The 19,673-nt window shown below is 39.8% G+C and overlaps 1 protein-coding gene across 2 annotated transcripts; it reads left to right on the forward strand.

Annotated features, from left to right (window-relative positions):
- The first annotated feature begins 1,357 nt into the window (after nt 1-1,357).
- mtmr10 (myotubularin related protein 10) lies at nt 1,358-18,114 on the forward strand. Of its 2 annotated transcripts, XM_056412927.1 has the most exons (17): nt 1,358-1,457; nt 1,573-1,810; nt 3,219-3,279; nt 5,390-5,526; nt 6,055-6,127; nt 7,303-7,445; nt 9,783-9,876; nt 10,035-10,182; nt 10,591-10,678; nt 10,883-10,971; nt 11,198-11,328; nt 11,508-11,577; nt 13,028-13,098; nt 13,489-13,661; nt 13,759-13,929; nt 14,367-14,549; nt 15,163-18,114. In XM_056412927.1, the coding sequence occupies exons 2-17, from the start codon at nt 1,754-1,756 to the stop codon at nt 15,763-15,765; spliced, it is 2,292 nt and encodes a 763-aa protein (XP_056268902.1). In that variant the 5' UTR covers nt 1,358-1,457; nt 1,573-1,753; the 3' UTR covers nt 15,766-18,114. The 2 variants fall into 2 exon arrangements, with proteins under 2 accessions (XP_056268902.1, XP_056268901.1); XM_056412926.1 differs by having other exon boundaries at nt 1,358-1,810.
- The last annotated feature ends 1,559 nt before the right edge of the window (nt 18,115-19,673 follow it).

Consider the following 19,673-nt stretch of genomic DNA (forward strand, 5'->3'; position numbering starts at 1 on the left):
GAAACTTAGAAACTGTCTCCAGTGAGCGAGCGTGTGAACGAGCGAATTCGAACTAAAAGAAATAACTTTCAACATCTCTCTATTCTTAGCATTAATATACATTATTAATTGGGAAATATGACAAAGTAAATGAATATTGTTTATTTATTGCAATTTCTACAAACACGTATGTTTCCCTTGCTGTAAGGGATGGCTAGAGCTCTATTATTGTTGGATTATAATCTTTCCCTTTTGGCTATAAGTATAAACACTTCAGTCAGCGTCAGTGAGATGCCAGGACTGTGGCATAGTCTGACCTCTACTGGTGACATAACATCTTTCCTGAAACACTTTCACTGTTGGTTTCTTTAACTTCTGTGGGCATCTTGAGTTTTGTTAAAGCAGACCCTGTGGCTGGAAACTGTGCAGTGGCGAAGCGGTGCAGAGCTCTTTGAAATATTCTTATTCAAGAAGGTGGTGGATAATTTGACCCAAATCTTAAAATTTAAGAGACAGTTTTAGGGGTGTGAATCAACTGATATCAATATTGGGATCAGAAGCTAAAAGCAACCAAAAAAAGAGCTTCAAATAGAAAGGTGTCCATGTTCAAACTCCAGTCAATTAATCTGGCCTGGAGCCAGCAATATTTATGTCTTATTTATGTTGTTATTAAGCCTAATCGATAAATTATCCAGAGGCCTCGCATTTTAAAGCATTATGCTAAATATTGTGAAACTGGATTGAGACAAATCTGAGTCTGATCCAGCATTCCTATCTGCATATTTAAAGGACTTTTTTATTCATAATTCCCCCCAGAAGCTTATAGTTACTAATATAATACCTCTAGATCAGTGTTTCTCAACCTTTTTTCAGTGATGTACTCCCTGTGAAAAATTGTTTTCAGCCAAATACCCCCTAAACAGCACACACACATTTTTTTTAAACAACAAAGAAGTAATATACAGCGCTGTGCTATCAGTATCTGATTTATTGAACTGTCAGGTCGTCAGCAGGTCGCCGCAGCTAGTCAGTAGGTCGTCAGCAGGCGGAGGATCGGCGTGTTTGCGGCGTGTAAAAACCCCTGACCCGTAAGCTGTCAGCGCCTCATGGGAGTTGTAGTCCGTGGGTTGTGTTCTTGATCAATGCGAACAAAATAATCATTTATTTGTATTTTTGTATACACATAACGTGACATGGCTATCGACATTCACTACAACGTGCAGTGGTAGAAAGTAATTTGGTTTCGGGTATGTACAGGATACCCCTGTGTGCTGTTCAGCTTTAGAGAAAGTTTGATGACAGATTCGGGACACACGTACAGCTCAGCAGCGCAGCCCGGAAGTAGGCTGCACCTCGGCTGCTTATGAACATGGCCGTTAAGTCCTTCACAACGCGGACTGCGTTTGGCTGAATTATTGAGACATTCAGGAAGTCACTGAGGCCGTTACAGGTGGAAAGACAACGTGGACGAACAACGGGTGCCTCTCAATTATTTTTTCCCGTCGTTTTGATCTCATTTCTAAACTTCATAGTACTTCCTGCTCGCCAGCTAACCGAGCTAACTTACGACTCTAACTTCTGTCAACTGTTCAGACAGCTCGCGTGACCTGCTCCCGGGAGTGCGGTCGCTGGCCCAGGCTGTCCCGATGAATATTTCACACGCGGACGTGTCGGATTTACTGAGCTGAGGACGTGACTCCGCTGAAGGCGCCCTTTGGGTTGTTGTTTTCGCTTATTGAGGAACCTCGTCGCTGAGAGAGAGCGGACATAAACAATGTTTCCTGTCAAACCCACGAAACCAACTTTCAAGTGTTATCTTCCTCCCCTGCAGGTATGTTCGTGCTTGCTTTCATGTCGACTGGTAAAATACTTTAAATTAATTCAGACTGACGTTGTCGCGAAAGGAGCGTTCATTCTGTATGCTGCATAAAAAAATAAACAAGGTTTAGGTTGTACTTATAATACGAGAGTTTTTAAACGTTGCACCGCCGGAAAATGCTGACGTATTTTATTCTGACACTTATTAGAAGTAGCACGAGTTTTCTCCCTATGTTTCGTTTGAAGCATTTATATCTTATACCGTTTTGAAAAGGAGATGAAGTGTACACTTTGACATTCAATGTGTGGCTATGGCCTCGTGCTAAGCTACAGGTGTATGCACTTGTCCACACAGCCAGTCAACGCGTTTGTTTACTTGGTGCAACAGCTCAAACTAAATAAGTGTTTTACTGTCGAGGTCAACACTAAGGTTGGGTTTTGCACATAGATACCTTTTTTCTGTTGACATTATGTTAAAAAAAAAATAGCATCACATTATTTATCCTAGCATACATCATCATGTTGTCTTGGGCATGCTCAGGTCTTGGTAATCACGTTAAAAATTACACATGTATATTTTAATTATCTAATTTGTGTCCATGTAAATGCTTCCAATCTTAGATTATCATTGCACATTTATGAAAGAATATGACACAGATTACATTTTACTGAATTACCTTTACACTCTGAGGGGATGTAATTCATTTATGTTGTTAAGTTTTAGTATTTTGCTTATTTAACAAAATAATACTTTGGTATTTTTCATGTATAATGCTTGTATTTAGGTAGGTTTAGTTTTGGCCGTGTACTCTAGCACATTGGATTGTAAATAATGCAATAACGTTGATGTTAAAACTTTTTAGAAACTTTTAGTTTTTATATTACATCCAAATAGCCACAGCTAACTCACCCGATAGAAACTGCAGCCCTTTATTTATTTATATATATATAAACCCAAGTGCAGAAAATGCTATGATTCCTAAACTTCCACCCCAAACGCTTTGAGTTGAAAGTCAGTACTTAAGCCTCTTGAACATCATTTGGGGTTACAGTATTAACAGCATTAGTTGACTGCTGCGTGTCTTTGGTTCGAGTCTAGTTCTCTAAATGGCGTGCCCCAGGCTTATCATTTCTAACGGCATGTTGTTCTGCAACATTCATTCAACAAAACCAAGCATGAGAGCTGTTAAGATGTTCATCTTATCTGCAATCCCTATAACTAGTCTCTTCCTTTTTTAATTAATTCTACAAAAGCAATTTAAATCCCATGCTTTGTTAGCAACACAGGGTCACACAGAGTGAGTGAGTGGTAATATTCTAGCCCCTGCACCTTGTAATGGCACGTGATTGCCATTATTCCTCAACCATCAAAACATGGTAATGTTTAAGTAACTCTGAAGCGACTTGTGCTTTTTCTCTAGACGGATGTGAAGAAAACGATTGAACCACCGATTAAGAAGTTGGAACCCAAGTTACTTCAAGGCAAGTTTATTTTCCTAAGACTAGTTGGCATCACAAACAACCGGTTACTTATTGCTTGATGCATAACTAAGATTCTGGTTCAGTGTCTGTCAGCATCATTTTTAGGGCTACCCCTCAGTTCTGCCCTTTGCGGCCCAGTTCCTCTCTGTTTCTGTGGCATTTCATCCTCTTAGTTGTGGAAAGTTATCTTTTGTATTGGAAACAGCTGTTTTAAAACTCTATCATAAAAGTGGATTTTAGACACAAAGACGGTGCACCACAGTTTTAAGTGTAAATCGTACGCTAACTGGAGCAACAGGAAAGTCTATACAGGACTGTTTCAGAAAATTAGAATATTGTGATAAAGTTCTTTATTTTCTGTAATGCAATTAAAAAAACAAAAATGTCATGCATTCTGGATTCATTACAAATCAACTGAAATATTGCAAGCCTTTTATTCTTTTAATATTGCTGATTATGGTTTACAGCTTAAGAAAACTCTAAAATCCTATCTCATAAAATTTTAATATTTCCTCAGACCAAGTAAAAAAATAGATTTATAACAGCTGAGTGTTTGTCAAGGCTCAGGAAACCCTTGCAGGTGTTTCGAGTTAATTAGACAATTCAAGTGATTTGTTTAATACCCTACTAGTATACTTTTTCATGATATTCTAATATTTAGAGATAGGATATTTGAGTTTTCTTAAGCTGTAAGCCATAATCAGCAATAAATCAGAATAAAAGGCTTGCAATATTTCAGTTGATTTGTAATGAATCCAGAATGCATGACATTTTTGTTTTTTTAATTGCATTACAGAAAATAAAGAACTTCATCACAATATTCTAATTTTCTGAGACAGTCCTGTATATCAAAGGTTCATTCTGGTTTGGTCTGAGCTGTTGATTTCGGAGCCTCATGGGAGTGGCTCGACACACCCTGGGCATAGTGTCACGTTGCATGTGATTTGGAGTAAATATACAGTGATGTCTTCCATGAAATTATGAGAACTCCTACATTAATTATTTGTCAGTTGTACATCTTTTTCATGTTTCCTAAGAGCCACAAAGAGCAACATCTTCATGTGCAGACATGCTGTACTTTATATAGTGCATTTAATGAAAGTAGGACAATCATTTTCATTGAGTACTAAATGCCTTGTTAAACAGACCTTCCATTCGCAGGTAGGATTTACCGCTTAGGAGTTGTCGATCTTCTCCCATCGTGATTTTGGAGCGGACATATGAACATGTTCCATGACGAGTCTATGTGTTTTTAACTTCCTGTGCATTTGTTACTAGCTGCTTTGAGGCAGTCCTTTGATGTGTCCTCGTCTGTAGGACTCAGCCGTGCTGCCCCAGCTCTCGTCTTTTGATAATCCATGGGACAACATTTAGTGTCGTTATTGTTTTGTTCAGAGATAATTTTCATCAACTCTGAGTTAAGTAGCTTCAGCTTTTTAAAGTAATTTAACCTTTTGGTTTTGCCACAGAGCCCTTCACAAACATGCTGCTCTTACAGAAACACATTGGGGATGAGATAAGTGATGTTTTATACAGTGTCTGCTATGCTTTTTGGAAAATTTCGTGGCGTATCACTGACAGGTTGAACTCCTTTGTTTTGCACTCGGTATTTACGGTAGTTTAAAAAGTGATGTGTAATGTACATTTCTCTGCTGGCCTTAAGAATAGGAAGATTAATTCGCCAACATGTGTTGTATGGAAAGGAGTTGCAAGAAGGTGATGCAGAAAGACAATTGCTAAAAGAAAGAAACAAATCACAAAAGTTTCAAACTTTAGTTCATAAAGTTTTTTTCTATAAATAAAATGCATTATTATTAAATGTAACAACAACAAAGGATGTGAAATTCATGTAATTAAGTTAATTTTTCTGAAAACATTAGATGTTTTTACATATTTTTACACATTGGTGTTCATTGGATACCAGTGGGACGTCTTTATTTATTTTAATAAAAGAATAAATAGCCAATTACTGGAATGTTCAGAAAGTCAGAGCCAAGCTAATTCATTTTATTTACTTTGTTATTTTCACGATATAATCTTCCTTCAACCGTATTGTGGTAGATTGTAGGTTTTACGTTTGCATCTTTTTTTCTCATTTGTCTGTCCCCAGGGGAGATCGTAGTTAATGAGGTGAACTTTGTGAGGAAATGCATCGGTGCAGAAAGCAGCCAGGATGACCTTTGGGGGAAGCTGATCTGCACCAACTTTAAGGTCTCCTTCATCCCGTCAGAAGCCCCTTCTAAACAGGTATCTGTGGTGTAAGATTTTTAAACAACTCAACTGTGTTGTTTTGAATATTTAGTCATTCTAAAAACTATTAAAAAGACATAAGGTTGTTGGCTAGATTTCGGTCATGTTTGACAAGTCCCAAACACATTTTTTTAAACTTCCTCATATACAGTGCTTCAAAGTGTCAACACTTTATATCGGTGAAATGTATTGGTGCCACCAGAATACTGCTCAACAGCTTAAATACTTAGATCCATTTCTACATCCATGATTGTATGTGCAGTGCAGCTGGTGCGGAGGAAGGAACAGTTGTGTACTTTCCTGTTCTACATTGTCAGTGATAACCCACAAGAAGTGAGAGAACAGATGTCTTTTCCATATGTGGCAGATTGTTGCCATAATACAAAAATGGAACTTGATCATAACTCAGTCTGAGGAGGATCAACTCCATCTAGCTACCACTTATATTATTTTGGTTAGTTTTGGGTGTAATAATGTCTCCAGGATGTGACTCATACTATTTGTTGTTGTTTGCCTTAACTACAGAAGTCCTATTTGTCCCACCTCCTGCTTGGAGAACACGACGTCCCCCTAACCTGTCTGGAGCAAGTAGTAACAGGTACATCTGGTGTAACATAACATTACTTTTTTCTTTTGTCTTCTGCGGGTTTGCTTTTGTCATGGAAGACACACATCTACTGACTTCCACATGTGGAATTTGTCTTACCAGAGCCCACATTTTTCAGTCTCCAGATAACCCTAACTATTAGTTTTACTTACGGTATTAAAGAAACGAAAGTTAATGTTTGCATTTTTTAAGTGTCTAACTCAATCGACTGTTTCATAACAAATGGTTAGCATCCGAAAGTCAGAATTCAAGTGACACGGGCCTCTCATTTCTCTTTGTCGGCTTGCTTGCCTGGTTTTGTTGGTCGGTCTCTTTCCTGATCCGAAACCTGATAACAAGTGATGTCACAGCTAAGGCAGCGTTTAGTGGCACTGCGGCCTGGCTGGGATGAGACTTGTTTAAGTATCTCATTGCTGCCGATCGCTGACACTGCAAGGGCAACTGCCCAGAGCAATGTGTGTTGTGTTTCAGGGATGAGGCATTAGGCTCTGTTCTAGCCAGCTTGTTAGCTTTATCATTATGGGATATGCACAAGTATAGGAGTATAATGATGAGATTAGGCACTAGTGATGGGTGATTAAATCAGTCAAATCAATCAAATCAGTATTTTTTGGTTCTACTGAGAGGTAATATAGACTTTGTGCTTTCTCATAATTTGGGTGGTAGTGTCTTAATGCCCCAATATTCAATTTCACAAATGCTATTTAGCTTCATAGTTGTACTAACTCATAACAATACATGATAAATATTTGCACCTGGAATTACAATGTTATTCGTATGTTTAGGTCAAGGTCATTGATACAGTTCTGCACAAGTGTAGCACTTTTCATGCAACAATGCATTGTTGGACATATAGAACATTCAATATTTGGTTGAGCCCAAAAGCTATTCATCTGTTTCTGATTTGCTATACAGTTATATAATTAGTGGCCAAGTTCTTTTTGCTGGGGGTCTATAAATTGCCACGACTCTCAAATACATTGTAAAAGTCTTCAAATATCTTAAGACAACTATTCAGCCATGGCATAGATATATGTTGAGTGTTTTGGACTTGACTTGAGTTTTTATGTCCACAGAGGATGCTTTAAAAATCAATCTTGCATCACTAAGCATTGCCATCTGCATTAGAGGAATTTGAGTCATATTTTGTGTTTTATTCTTCCCAGTAAATGATACAAAGGGGAAGAAGAAAATATTGGGGTCGAATCAGAAGCTGAAGTTCAACCCGACGGAGCTCATCCTCTATTGCAAAGACTTGCGCATCATAAGATTCTGCTTTCGTGAAACTGGGCCTGACAGTGCCAAAAAGGTGAGTGATGCTACTTTTGTTTCATATCAAATCCAATAATGTCATAGTGATCTTTGTATAAAGGCCTTTAAAAACATGAGATTAAAGCCTGTCAGACTCTCCTTAACTTTAGGTTTAGGTGGGATATGAGCTGACTGAAGTTACTTTTAATGCTTTCCAAAATATTTTGTGCCCTCAGTAGAAGCATAAAACAAAATCACACTCCCATTCTACATCTTCCATGTATCCAAACCCTGGGGCCCTGAGATGAACGGGTTGAAGACGACACAAACGGCACCAGTTTACCACAATTGGCTCATTTTTGTGTAATTTAAATCTTGCCTTCACAATAATTTCAAAGCGCCACATGAAGTTTCAACACATTGTGGCGACAACTCTTCAAGCTGCAACATTTATTTTAGAAACATTGTTTGTTATATTTGTAATTGTTATACTTAACATCAGCAGAAGCCCAACAGCAATCAATAAATCGAAAGCTCTGGCAAAAAACAGCAACTGGAATCTGGCTGTCGCCGGATTGTAATATAGCCATATTCTTTAGGTTCATTATGATATGTTCATTTTCATTGTTATAATTTCGGGTAAGTGGTTTGAGGCCTCAGTTTTGCCGTCTTGGAGACTTTCTTGCTGGATTTAGTGATTTTTGGAGCTAGTGTAGCTCGTATACCTTCAACATAGATTCTCGCTGGTTTCTACAATGTCGCTGAGCCCAGCTTTTATTGCCTCTATTGATTAGTATTAACCATTCATTCCCCTTTCTCAGTTTTCCTTGTCCACTTTTACTTGTTGGTGGCCAAACTTTTTCTTTCCTGACTGTGACTGTTTCGCTTAATACTCTGTGTCAGTGCTATGACTACTTCCTCAGCAACAAGGCTATTTCCAACACACACACATACACACACACACTTTGATAGGCTATTCTCTCCCCCTCTATCTGGATATAAACCACTAACTTCTCAACAGTGTGGCCATTAGCCAAACGATGAATAAGAGACGAAGAGAACAATGCTCATTCAAGAGCCTAAACTGATCCTTTTATTGTAGGAACGACTTCCAGCGTGACTCTGACTCATCTCCTGCACGGAGAGAGTACATAGACAGATGTCCATTCTTCAAGCTAGAGCTCAATATAGATCCTGTAAGTGAGTGTCATTTTTAGAATATGATATTATATGTAAATTAGTCAGTTATGTCGTGAGTTAAGCTGTTGCGGTAATTGGCAGCAATTAAGGCTTTAAATGAATTTGCCAAAACCTTCATGCCCTTCGTTTAAAACATTAAATGTTAACCACAAAGTTGGCACCATGGACAGAACCTATCAACACGTGAATGCTTGATGAGTGGACTAAACCAACTCGAAACACAGCCAACGGTAACAAAATACACATTCAGCAGACTTGGGCTATGTAAGCACGGATGCTGTATTCAAAGCATTGTGGTATCGGAAGTTGTTGAAGTCCAGAAAATAAATGTGTATTTGTGAATTCTATGCGGCGAAGTTTTCAGGAGCTCTTGCGGCCTCAGTACCTGACCCACAAGAGTTAGGCAGCCGTATAGCTCAAGTTTACAGCGTGCCAATGAAATGGATGTGACTGCACATAGCTACCTGTCTGATCTCTCGCATTTAATCTGGGAGCAATTTGTGTAGATTTTGGAGAACTTGGAGCTCCATAGCACATACCTACAGCACATCATAGTGTGGTCGTGCATTGAACAGTCTTCTGAGCAGCATTACAAGTCTCTATATCAGTTATTTCAGTGCTCTGCTGCGATAACAGAATCTGGAAGGGTGATTATGTGTAGAGCCCTTGAAGTCGGCCTTCCCTCACTTCTTGTGAGTGTATTTATGGACACCGTGTATGTAATTACAGTGTGAACCTAAAACAGGCCTCTGTTCTTTTTTTCTTTGTGACCTATGGAGTGAAGCCAACCTATAATAGCTTATTTTGCAATTGGAAATTACAGAGTTGGGTGCAGCCTTGTCGACACACACACATTGATGAACACACACTTTTTCAGTGTGCTCTCATGTTATTCACAGCTTTAGTACTAAATGGATGGCTTTGTGTGACTCTGGTGGAGCCACAGGGAGATTCAGTCCTATAAACCCAGAGCAGTTGGCTGTCAGTTAAACATTTGCTTTCCCAGGTTGTACTTGTTCTTGTGTGTTTAAAGAACATGCCTCATGTTGGCACTCCGAGTGTATCGGAGCTGAATGCAGCTGAATGGTTTTGATGAAACCTAATCTGCCGTTTTAATTGATTTCCTCCATTCAGCTGCACTTCTCTTCTATTGTACACCGTGTGTCCCATAAGAGCACTTTTCTTTTTATTCTAGGTTTGCCTTGCTATCGCCCACTATTCCCATCCAGCTGATCTTCCACTGCTGTTTGGCTTTGAGTATCAAGGGCGGCGGTACCATGAATCTAAAGGTATGTATTTAGCATGCCATATTTATTTTATTGCTTTCAGAAGGCATAACATGTTTGTTTGTTTTTAAGTGTGATCTTGAGGTTAATCCACGTGTTTTTTGTTAAATGTATCTGCATTATGCTCCAGAAATGATTTAAAAGTGTACATGTATTTCCAGGTCAGCGAGTCAACGGTGCTACCCCTCGAAAAGGATTACGGACTCCTATCTTTGACCGCCCATCGGACTGGGATCGGGAGATCAAGAGAACGGGGGCATTGGAGTGGAGAGTGTGCTCCATCAACGAGGGTTATGCCATCTCTCCAAGGTGTTCAGTTCACGTTGTTTGTTTATTATGGGCGTTCGAGGCAGATTGAGTCTGTAGCTCCTTCACTTGGTCTTCGTTGTTACAAGCACTCGTTATTCACCCGTTACTTGTACCTGGTATGTTCTGGCAAGACGGTGTATTTACACTGGAAGCCTTTTCCCTCGCTTCATGAGTGACTCGAGAGAGAAAAAACTCAGTGTAACATGCAAGTCTATTTTGGACAATATGTGCTATTCATCTGAGTTCAGTGGTGACATCATGGTGGGTTTCAAACTGAGGATTGTACAGTGTTTAATGTGAAATTTGAGGAAAGACTCAAAACTGCATAAAAGTAGCGTTTTTTGGAAATATATTGTTGGTGTCTTGTGGTTGATTTTTGTGTAATGGCAGTCAAAATGTTCTTTTCAGTCTTCCAGAGCACATTGTTGTCCCAGTTTCACTGGCAGATCAGGATCTAAAGAAGCACTCCATATACTTCATGAATCAGCGCATCCCTGTGAGTTTTCTAATATGTCCATTAACAGCGTGCTGGTTTTCAAGCTTCACTTTAGAAATACTCAATTTATCTGCATCGGTTATATATAATTAGGCCTTGAATGTTATTTTATCATGTACTACAAATGGAATAATTTGTAATCTTTGATTGATCAGAGCGTCCCTTTTTATTTGCCTGCTGATTTATTTCCATTCTTCCTTGTAGCTCTGGTGCTGGAATCACCCAAATGGAAGTGCTCTTGTCCGCATGGCCGGCATAGGCGATCCACTGCAGCAGAGAAAGATCGATCAGAAGTACACCTCACTCCTTTACTTTATTAAGAACATTTATTCTCATTTATTTTATATTTCTACTCTCTATTAGACTGGAAGGCAATAGCAGCAAACAGATGTTCAGCTGCAGCAGCAGTTTTAATTTAATATAAATGTAAACATGTATTTTTATGGTAATAAAGCTTATATCTGAATATATGGCTATGTTAAGACCTCCATCATCGAGTTTTGTCTTGTGTTGTTGTAGGGTCTTCACCGCCATCACAAAAAGCCACCCACAGCGCAGTGAAGTCTTCAAGTCTGATCTAGACAAGTGTCTGCCCAACATCCAGGATATCCAGACTGCCTTTATTAAAATCAGGCAGATCTGTGTCATCGGTGAGCCTCATTTCCACTTTCAACAGCAACCGTAGACAACCACAGCAAGTATCCACATAACGTTTGTGTGAAATCTATCCCAATTCGCATTTTTTTCTAGAGGAAAGACAAAGGCATTCTCCACGTGTGGATATGTAGTGTTGTAGGAATACAAGTATTTGACTGTTTTGACTGTCTAGATCCTTTCGAGGAGGCGGAGGAGAGGTGGCTCTCATCTATTGAAAACACACGATGGATGGAGTATGTCAGGTATGTAAACAACCCAACACTGCATGATGGCTCTTTATATGTCCTATCCTGTTTATCATCTACCTCCTCCCACTTGGACTCATTTTCCGCAAACATAACATTCAATTCCACTGTTACGCGGACGACACCCAACTCTATGTTTCCTCCAAACCCTCTTCCACATTCCCGCCCCCCTCCCTCTGTGCCTGTTTACAGGAAATCAAAGACTGGTTCACCTCAAACTTCCTCAAATTGAACAGCAATAAAACCGAGGTTGTCCTCATTGGCTCCAAGTCCACTCTCACCAAGCATCCCAGTTTCACCCTTACAATAGACAACTCCTCGGTCTCCCCCTCCCCTCAGGCGAAGAGTCTGGGTGTCGTCCTCGACAGCACACTGTCATTCCACACTCACATCAACACCACCATCCGGTCTGCCTACTTCCACCTCCGAAATATCAACCGCCTCCGCCCTTCACTCACACCCAACAGCACCGCAATCCTGGTCCACTCTCTTGTCACCTCCCGCTTGGATTATTGCAATTCCCTCCTCTTTGGTCTCCCCCAGAAACTCCTCCATAAGCTCCAACTGGTCCAGAACGCTGCTGCCCGCATCATCACCAAAACCCTTCGATCTGTCACATCACCCTGTTCTACAACAACTCCACTGGCTTCCCATCAAACACCGCATTGACTTTAAGATCCTGCTCCATGCATTCAAGGCCATCCACAACCTCGCCCCTCCATACCTGTCTCACCTCCTCCAAATCAACATCCCCACCCGGTCCCTCAGGTCTGCCTCCTCCATCAACCTGACTGGCCCCCCAGCTCGTTTGTCCACCATGGGGTCACGAGCCTTCAGCCGCTCTGCCCCTCGCCTATGGAACTCTCTCCCCCCTGACATCAGAAACATTGACTCTATCACTTTATTCAAAACTCACCTCAAAACTCATCTTTTCAGGCAGGCCTATGGCTGACCTGTTCCCCTCTTGGTTGCTCTGCTGCAGACTGTTCTGCTTTTTAACTGTTTTGCTTTTTAACTGTTCTGCTTTTTAATTGTGTCCATTTTTAAATATGTTGTACGGCGACCTTGAGTGCCTTGAAAGGCGCCTTATAAAATTAATGTATTATTATTATTATTATACAGTTTTAAAACGTCTGTGTTAACCATATATTCCCTCTGGAATGTAAAATACCTGCATAAACAAATGTATATTGCTCTTATATCTTTAAGATGCATGCACACATCCTATATATGTTGAGTGGGCAGCAACTGGCTACTGTCATGTGTTTTTTGGGGAAACGAGCACTAAAAAGACTTGAAAATGATAACGTTTACGTTTTGTCAAGACACTAATCTTTTACTTGTGTACACCTGTAAAAGTTACGAGTGCTAAGCTGGTTTTGTGTAGAATAGTTCTCCATGTTTTGTTTTTTAAATCCATTAATGTTTATGTTCTGTTGGCCTCCAGGGCGTTCCTGAAGCACTCGGCTGAGATGATGTACCTCATGGAAGGAAAGAACACTTCAGTCATTCTTCAAGGTAAAACTCCCCATCTGTAAGTCGTCTTCCTCAGTCATTTGTCCCCATATTATTTTGTGATTTGTGTGTGAGAGGGATGGAATCCCCCCCCCCCCCATTAGGGAAAAGGCATCTACAATCTCTCGCAGTCTGTCTCCTTCGAGGCAAACTAATAAATTGGTACTGAAGTGTGCATATAGCAGGAGGGAAGTGAGATTCGATCACAAGTGGCCATTTGAGATGCATGTAGAAGCGCATCCTAATACCGGTTGTGAACTGACGTAATTAGAGCCGTCCACTTATGATGAGATCACCCAAGAGGCACGTTAACGCCAAGTCTGAACAGCGCTATCGTGATGTTGTAAGTGTTTGTTTTAAGCTTTTGATTTCACTTTTTTCCTACCTGTGCAGAAGAGGAAGACAGCGACCTGAACTGTGTGGTGTCCTCCTTGGTGCAGCTCATGTTGGACCCTCATTATCGCAGCCTCATTGGCTTTCAAAGTTTGGTGCAGAAGGAGTGGGTGATGGCCGGCCATCGCTTCTTGGACAGATGCAACCACTTAAAGAAGAATGACAAAGATGAGGTATTTGTCTGGCAGTAAATAAGCCACTCCCAGAACTCATAGAAAGGCCAAAACACTGATGTTTCTCTTTTTGTTCTTCTCCGTTTTCTCGGCCCAGTCCCCGCTGTTCATGCTGTTCCTGGACTGCGTGTGGCAGATGATGAACCAGTACCCAGCAGCATTCGAGTTCACAGAGGCCTATCTGACAGTACTGAGTGATAGCATGTGGATCCCACTCTTCAGTACTTTTCTCTTCAATTCTCCCAAACAGCGCGCTCAGCACCTGGTGGTGAGCGACACACACATGTGATTGTGTATTCCTTTATTTAGTTGAGTTGATAAATGTATTCATACATGGAAATGCCACAGTAAAAACAATACTGTCCACCAAATGCAAAATTCCATAATCTGGAATATTTACTGTATATGATGACAGATGATCAACTACTATTTGTCTGTGTGTGTGTGTGTGTGTATATATATATATATATATACACACACACATAAATAGTAGTTGATTAAATAAAATATACACGTGTTTTTTTGGTATTATCTCATGTCAAATATTCGAATGTTGTGTCAGGAATGTAACAAAATGAAATTGGCAAAAGCAAATTATTGCAGTTTGGGTTTTATTTAGTTTACCTACATGGATTGTCAGCTTAGGTCTGCACAAAGCATCACACAAACATCCGGAGTTAAAATAACCACATCTATACTCACCAGGACTTTGCCAAGAACAAAGCCATCCCTCAAGGAGAAGACCAGGCTGTGTATTTCCCGCCTGTTTGGGACTGGTCACAGCAGTTCTCTGCGAAAGACCAGACGCTCTTCAACAACCCCATGTATGTCGGCAAAGGAGCGGCCTGCGTTCAGAATGGGGAAGTGAAATCCTTCAGACGCACTAAGGTAGTGGAAGCAGCACATATATTCTTTATCTGTATGTTCACTTCTTTTACGACCTTGGATACACAACAAACTTTTTTATTTCAGTGTCGGCTTTTTACACCTTAGTTTAATGGTATTCAGCCATGTTGAAATAAAGGAGACCAGTCTTACTGGTCATGTAGATCATTTCTGTGTGTGCAAAGATGCTCTTTTTTTTAAAAGAAGCTATTCAGTAGTTTTCAGAGTTTAACAACATTACTTTTTCTGTTGCTGGATAGGAATCAGTGTTGATTCAGTCTAGCTGCCTCACTGACTGATTTATAATTAATTTAAGGTGCTTATTTTAATGCATTTTTCTGAATGTCTAAAGAATTTCTGATGAAGTAAATGCTTAACATGAATTATCCATCCAGTCAGTAGTTTAATAATTGCTGCAGAGATTTTACGGGCAACATTTTGTTTTCCTGTAATCAGCAAAAAAGGTGAATCATTACACAGAAAATAAATCATTGTTTTTTCTCTCAAGTTGTCAATGTGAGGATTTGATGACTCAGGAGGAGATTCACTAAAGGAGAACCTGCAGCGAGTGAGCTTTGGTAACAATAAATATGATAAACTGTCTTCCCTCCACCAGAAAATGTACAGTTCCACATTGCGAGGAACGCCGGCATCTCTGCGCAATGGACTGAAGGTTGGAGAGGAGACTTTGACCCGACGGGGCTCTCTGCTGTCGGAGCTGAAGCCCGATTTCTCACTCGTGCGAGACGAAAGCCCGTCGGAGCGCTACTTCAGGGACTGGTTCTCTCGACCTGCTGACCAGCAGAGCCTCCTGATTCCCATGCTCATGCCCTCCCACCTGGCTCTCTGGAAGCTCTTCTTCCTACGCTGGGTTCCTGAAGCCTGCATTTCCAAAGGAGGCCCCATCACCGCCTACCACAAGCTCTCGCAACTGGTCGATGAAATTGAGATTCTGCAGAGCCAGCTCAGGCAGTATAAAGGACCCGGACACGGCCGCTCCCCACTCCCCAGCCCAAGTGGGCCCCTCTCCGACCAAAGGAGGATGTATTTTAAGGCCAGCTCCCCCCCTTCACCTCCAGATTTCCTTACTTCCTCCTTTCCTTTCACCCCAATGGGAAACCTGTGTCGCCGCAGTAGCTATGGGACCCCCATGAGCAAGTTTCTGAACGGGGCGAGGATCTGGCTCTCCACTGAGACTCTTGCTAATGACACTCTCTGAAGCCGTGGGGCTTTAAGGCTCACTTTCCTGAGCTCAGTACAGGTTTGTGTAACAGTTAAACATCAATATTTTCTGTTACCTTTGTCTCCGAAAATGAGAAATGGAAAAAATAACGAATTTGGACTTCTGATTTCCTTTATTATTTATAAGCTAGAATTTACATCATTAATGCTGCATTGAAATGTGAGGTAATTTCTAAACTGAAGTGTCCTCTTTAGGATTTCATCATCACTGTCCATTACAGTTTAGGAATTCAAATCAACTAAAGCACATCCTTCTTATTGGCTCATGAGTTGTGACTGTGAGGTCTCTTCTGACTGAGAGATTTTCTTACTTATTGCATTTTTACATAAGATCTATTTTCTTGTCTTCTATAGGAGTATTATATCACCCACCCAAAGAGGGCTTTTGTAAAACTTTAATACTCAGTTAAGAGCTTCCCCTCTGCGATTAACCTGTGATTCAAGACACATTTTTCAAGCAATAGTTGAAATGTAACTAAGTAAGTATGTAGCAATGGCACCACTTTAGTGGTCCGTTTGTTGAATCCTCGTTGTTCAGTAAGAGTTTCCCACTGTAATGGAGTTGAAAAAGGTAATCCAAATAGTAATGCTTGAAATTATAAATGTTTCCCATTTTACTGCAGCAGCAATCATGCATTTCAATGAACACTGATTTCCAAGCACTCAAATTACATTGTAGCTTCCAGGAAAGGTAATTGTCAGTGTAATATGTTAACTAATTTTTATTTTAGAAAGAGGAACAGAAAGTAACACTGCTAACAAGTATTTTACTATGTGGTAAAAACGAAGGGGATCTGGCCTGGTTGAATGTAACGGGTCGTTGTTTCGAGGTTGTTGTTTTTGCACACACTTGATGCTATTTGCTCCAAGGTTGAGGTTTCACTGTAAACAGCAAATAGTGTGATTTCAGGGTCTAACTTTGTAGATCGACTCTATTTTTGAAGCAGAGAAAGGGGTCTATATTTCTAGTGTCATAAAGAAGGTGATAATTAGAAGGCGAAGTGGAGCTGTGATGACTTTAATCTGTGGTTGATACTTCCGCTTCTCTTTTTGACGTGGGTTTATTCAACTTTTATAGAGGCCTTCTGGTAAGGCACTGCGGATGAACTGTTCCTCAAAACAGTTGCTGAATGGGTAAATATTTGAAAACAAAGGGACAAACGAGGGCTTTGACTCCAATCAGCGTGTAGTTGTAGTGAATCTACTGAAGCTCCTGATCCAATGAACCAAACCACGATGGGTCAATGACATGTGACCCAGATTCAAGGCAGCACAGGAGAAAATATAAGCAATACATCCTCTGGATAACAAGTGTCATAAATGCAAGAGCAATAATTGTTTGTAAAAGCATCTTGTTTGTTCCAGATAAAGCAGAGGAAGAGTGATGGTTAGTTTTTTATTTCAGCCGTGTTTTCATGGTGCAGTCACTTCCCAGTGTGCGGCAAATACTTTGTCATTTGGAAACCCTTAAGAGTCTGTCTGGAAAGTTTACTACTTCCTAAGCTAGAGAGTGCTTTAAGACACTTTATCTTACTTTTTACTTTTGGTGAGCAACTAGCACTGTGTAATATCCTCATGTCAAATAACAGTCTAGCATTTAATATCAAATTCCTTTTGTTATTTAAAATATTATAACATTGGACAGACTCGACATCTGATTGACCAGTTTCCATCCAATGATAATCGGATAAACTTGTGATTCTTTGGCAATAACTAGTTCAGGTGTTTATTTCGATATCGATGTGTGAGTGCAGAACCTGCTCTCCCAAATGCTTTTAATTGCACATTTTATTCATATCGAATATTTTGTTTTACGGTGGTTGTTAGATATAATTTTGGCAAATATTATAAAAACTGTATATGCTTGAAAATTTCCAATTCATATTTTTGATTAATGGTACAAAATAACGTTTATTCCTTAGTCTTAATATTTTCTGGAAAGATATTTGTATGCTGTGTTTTTCCACTAATTCACAATGTTGCACTCTGCTGTAATTGCATGATGACTGTGCTTCCACTGTGGCACAGTTTGATATTGAAGGGCAGCAGATGTATTTATTCAGTTATGCAAATGTTCTCTAAGAGGAATGCAAGTGCTACTGTACATCCCCTGTGCCTTTTTGGGAAGATTGACCATTTTTGTAAGTATATCCTAAATCTGTTGACTTGTTCGTTTTCTAAAACTGTTGATTTATCTCTTATGTAAATCTAGTTAAATGCAGTGGTACTGCCACTGAAGCTGTTTCTCCTAACAAAGTAAGGCTTACATGTGTACCAGTAACCAATCATTACACTATTTTTTCAAATGAAGTTGTGTTGTATTCTGGCTCATGAGTCCACTGATTTTGTCGATTACGCTGATGCATTATAACCGGCCTCTCGCACATCATATATATATATATACATACACTACCGTTCAAAAGTTTGGGATCACCCAGACAATTTTGTGTCTTCCATGAAAAATCACACTTTTATTTATCAAATGAATATAAAATATAGTCAAGACATTGACAAGGTTAGAAATAATGATTAATATCTGAAATATTAATTTTGTTCTACAAACTTCAAGCTCAAAGGAAGGCCAGTTGTATAGCTTATAGCACCAGAATAACTGTTTTCAGCTGTGCTAACATAATTGCACGGGTTTTCTAATCAGACATTCGTCTTCTCAGGCGATTAGCAAACACAATGTACCATTGGAGTGATAGTTGCTGTAAATGGGCCTCTATACACCTATGGAGATATTTCATTAGAAACCAGACACTTCCACCTAGAATAGTCATTTACCACATTAACAATGTAGAGTGTATTTCTGATTAATTTAATGTTATCTTTCTTGAAAAAAGTGCTTTTCTTTGAAAAAGTCATTTCTAAGTGATCCCAAACTTTTGAACGGTAGTGTATATATATAAATTAATTGTCTCCAAAGACCAAATGGCACAGATCATGCACGTGTTAAGGTTTGTGGTTGATCTCTTCAGAATTAGTACCCAACTCTAAACTAGTTTATAAAGATTTACAGCGTGGTTCAAACCAGAAGAACGGTGTAAGAAATAAGAACATTTGTAAGCAATATTATAACAAAAAGTAGAGATCCTAATGAGGGAAGTGCTACTGGAGGTGTTTCAATAAGTCTGAGGTGGCTCGTTACACTTCTGGAAGGTTGTCTTGCATTTTAGGGATAACTGATCTTTTTGGACTGCCTGCAGTGAGTTAGTGGAAACTCGGGCTTTGATCACTGTCTCATACTTACATATACATGTATGCATACATAATCACATATGCATACATAATTCCTATTCAATGTGGAAAAAAACTCCTGATAACCTTCCCAGTGTTGACTGAGCCATCGGTGGAACGCACTTCCACATATAAGGTCAACGATAGATTAACAACCAGGCGAGCTTCCCTATGCTCCCCATGTTTACTGCATGTCAATTGTTTTTTGTGTTAATGAGTTGCATGCAAATGTCCTTCTACATCGTTCTGCTGCTTTGACACAGTAAACCGCCAGATCCTTATTTCCTCCCTTCAGGAGCTGGGTGTCTCAGGCTCTGCTCTCTCCCTTTTCGCTCCCTACCTCATCAACCGCTCTTTACATAAGCATTAGGTAACTTGGAGAGGATCTGTGTCTGAACCTACAGGGCTCCAGACTAACTTTTTTTACTAGGAGCACAGTGGCCCCTAACTTAAAATGTTAGGGGCGCAAACAGAAAATTTAGGGGCGCACACTATAAATCGACTTGCAAAGTTTTCCCATCATTTTTACTGTATTACTGATAAATAATTTGACAATATACAATCTTATGCCTGTTTGCCTTCATGAACTGCAAAAAATTCACAACAGAACTCTTCAGAAGTTACTGTATTGAGTTTAAACATATT

The sequence above is a fragment of the Pseudoliparis swirei genome, chromosome 4, assembly GCF_029220125.1.
Source record: "Pseudoliparis swirei isolate HS2019 ecotype Mariana Trench chromosome 4, NWPU_hadal_v1, whole genome shotgun sequence".
Classification (NCBI taxonomy): Eukaryota; Metazoa; Chordata; class Actinopteri; order Perciformes; family Liparidae; genus Pseudoliparis; species Pseudoliparis swirei.

What these genes read in the sequence shown, in the direction of transcription:
- mtmr10 (XM_056412926.1), top strand. Translation starts at nt 1,754, where the DNA reads ATGTTTCCTGTCAAACCCACGAAACCAACTTTCAAGTGTTATCTTCCT. An exon ending in TCTGGAGCAAGTAGTAACAG is followed by an intron (nt 6,128 to 7,302) that starts GTACATCTGGTG and finishes TATTCTTCCCAG; the next exon opens with TAAATGATACAAAGGGGAAG. An exon ending in GGTTATGCCATCTCTCCAAG is followed by an intron (nt 10,183 to 10,590) that starts GTGTTCAGTTCA and finishes TGTTCTTTTCAG; the next exon opens with TCTTCCAGAGCACATTGTTG.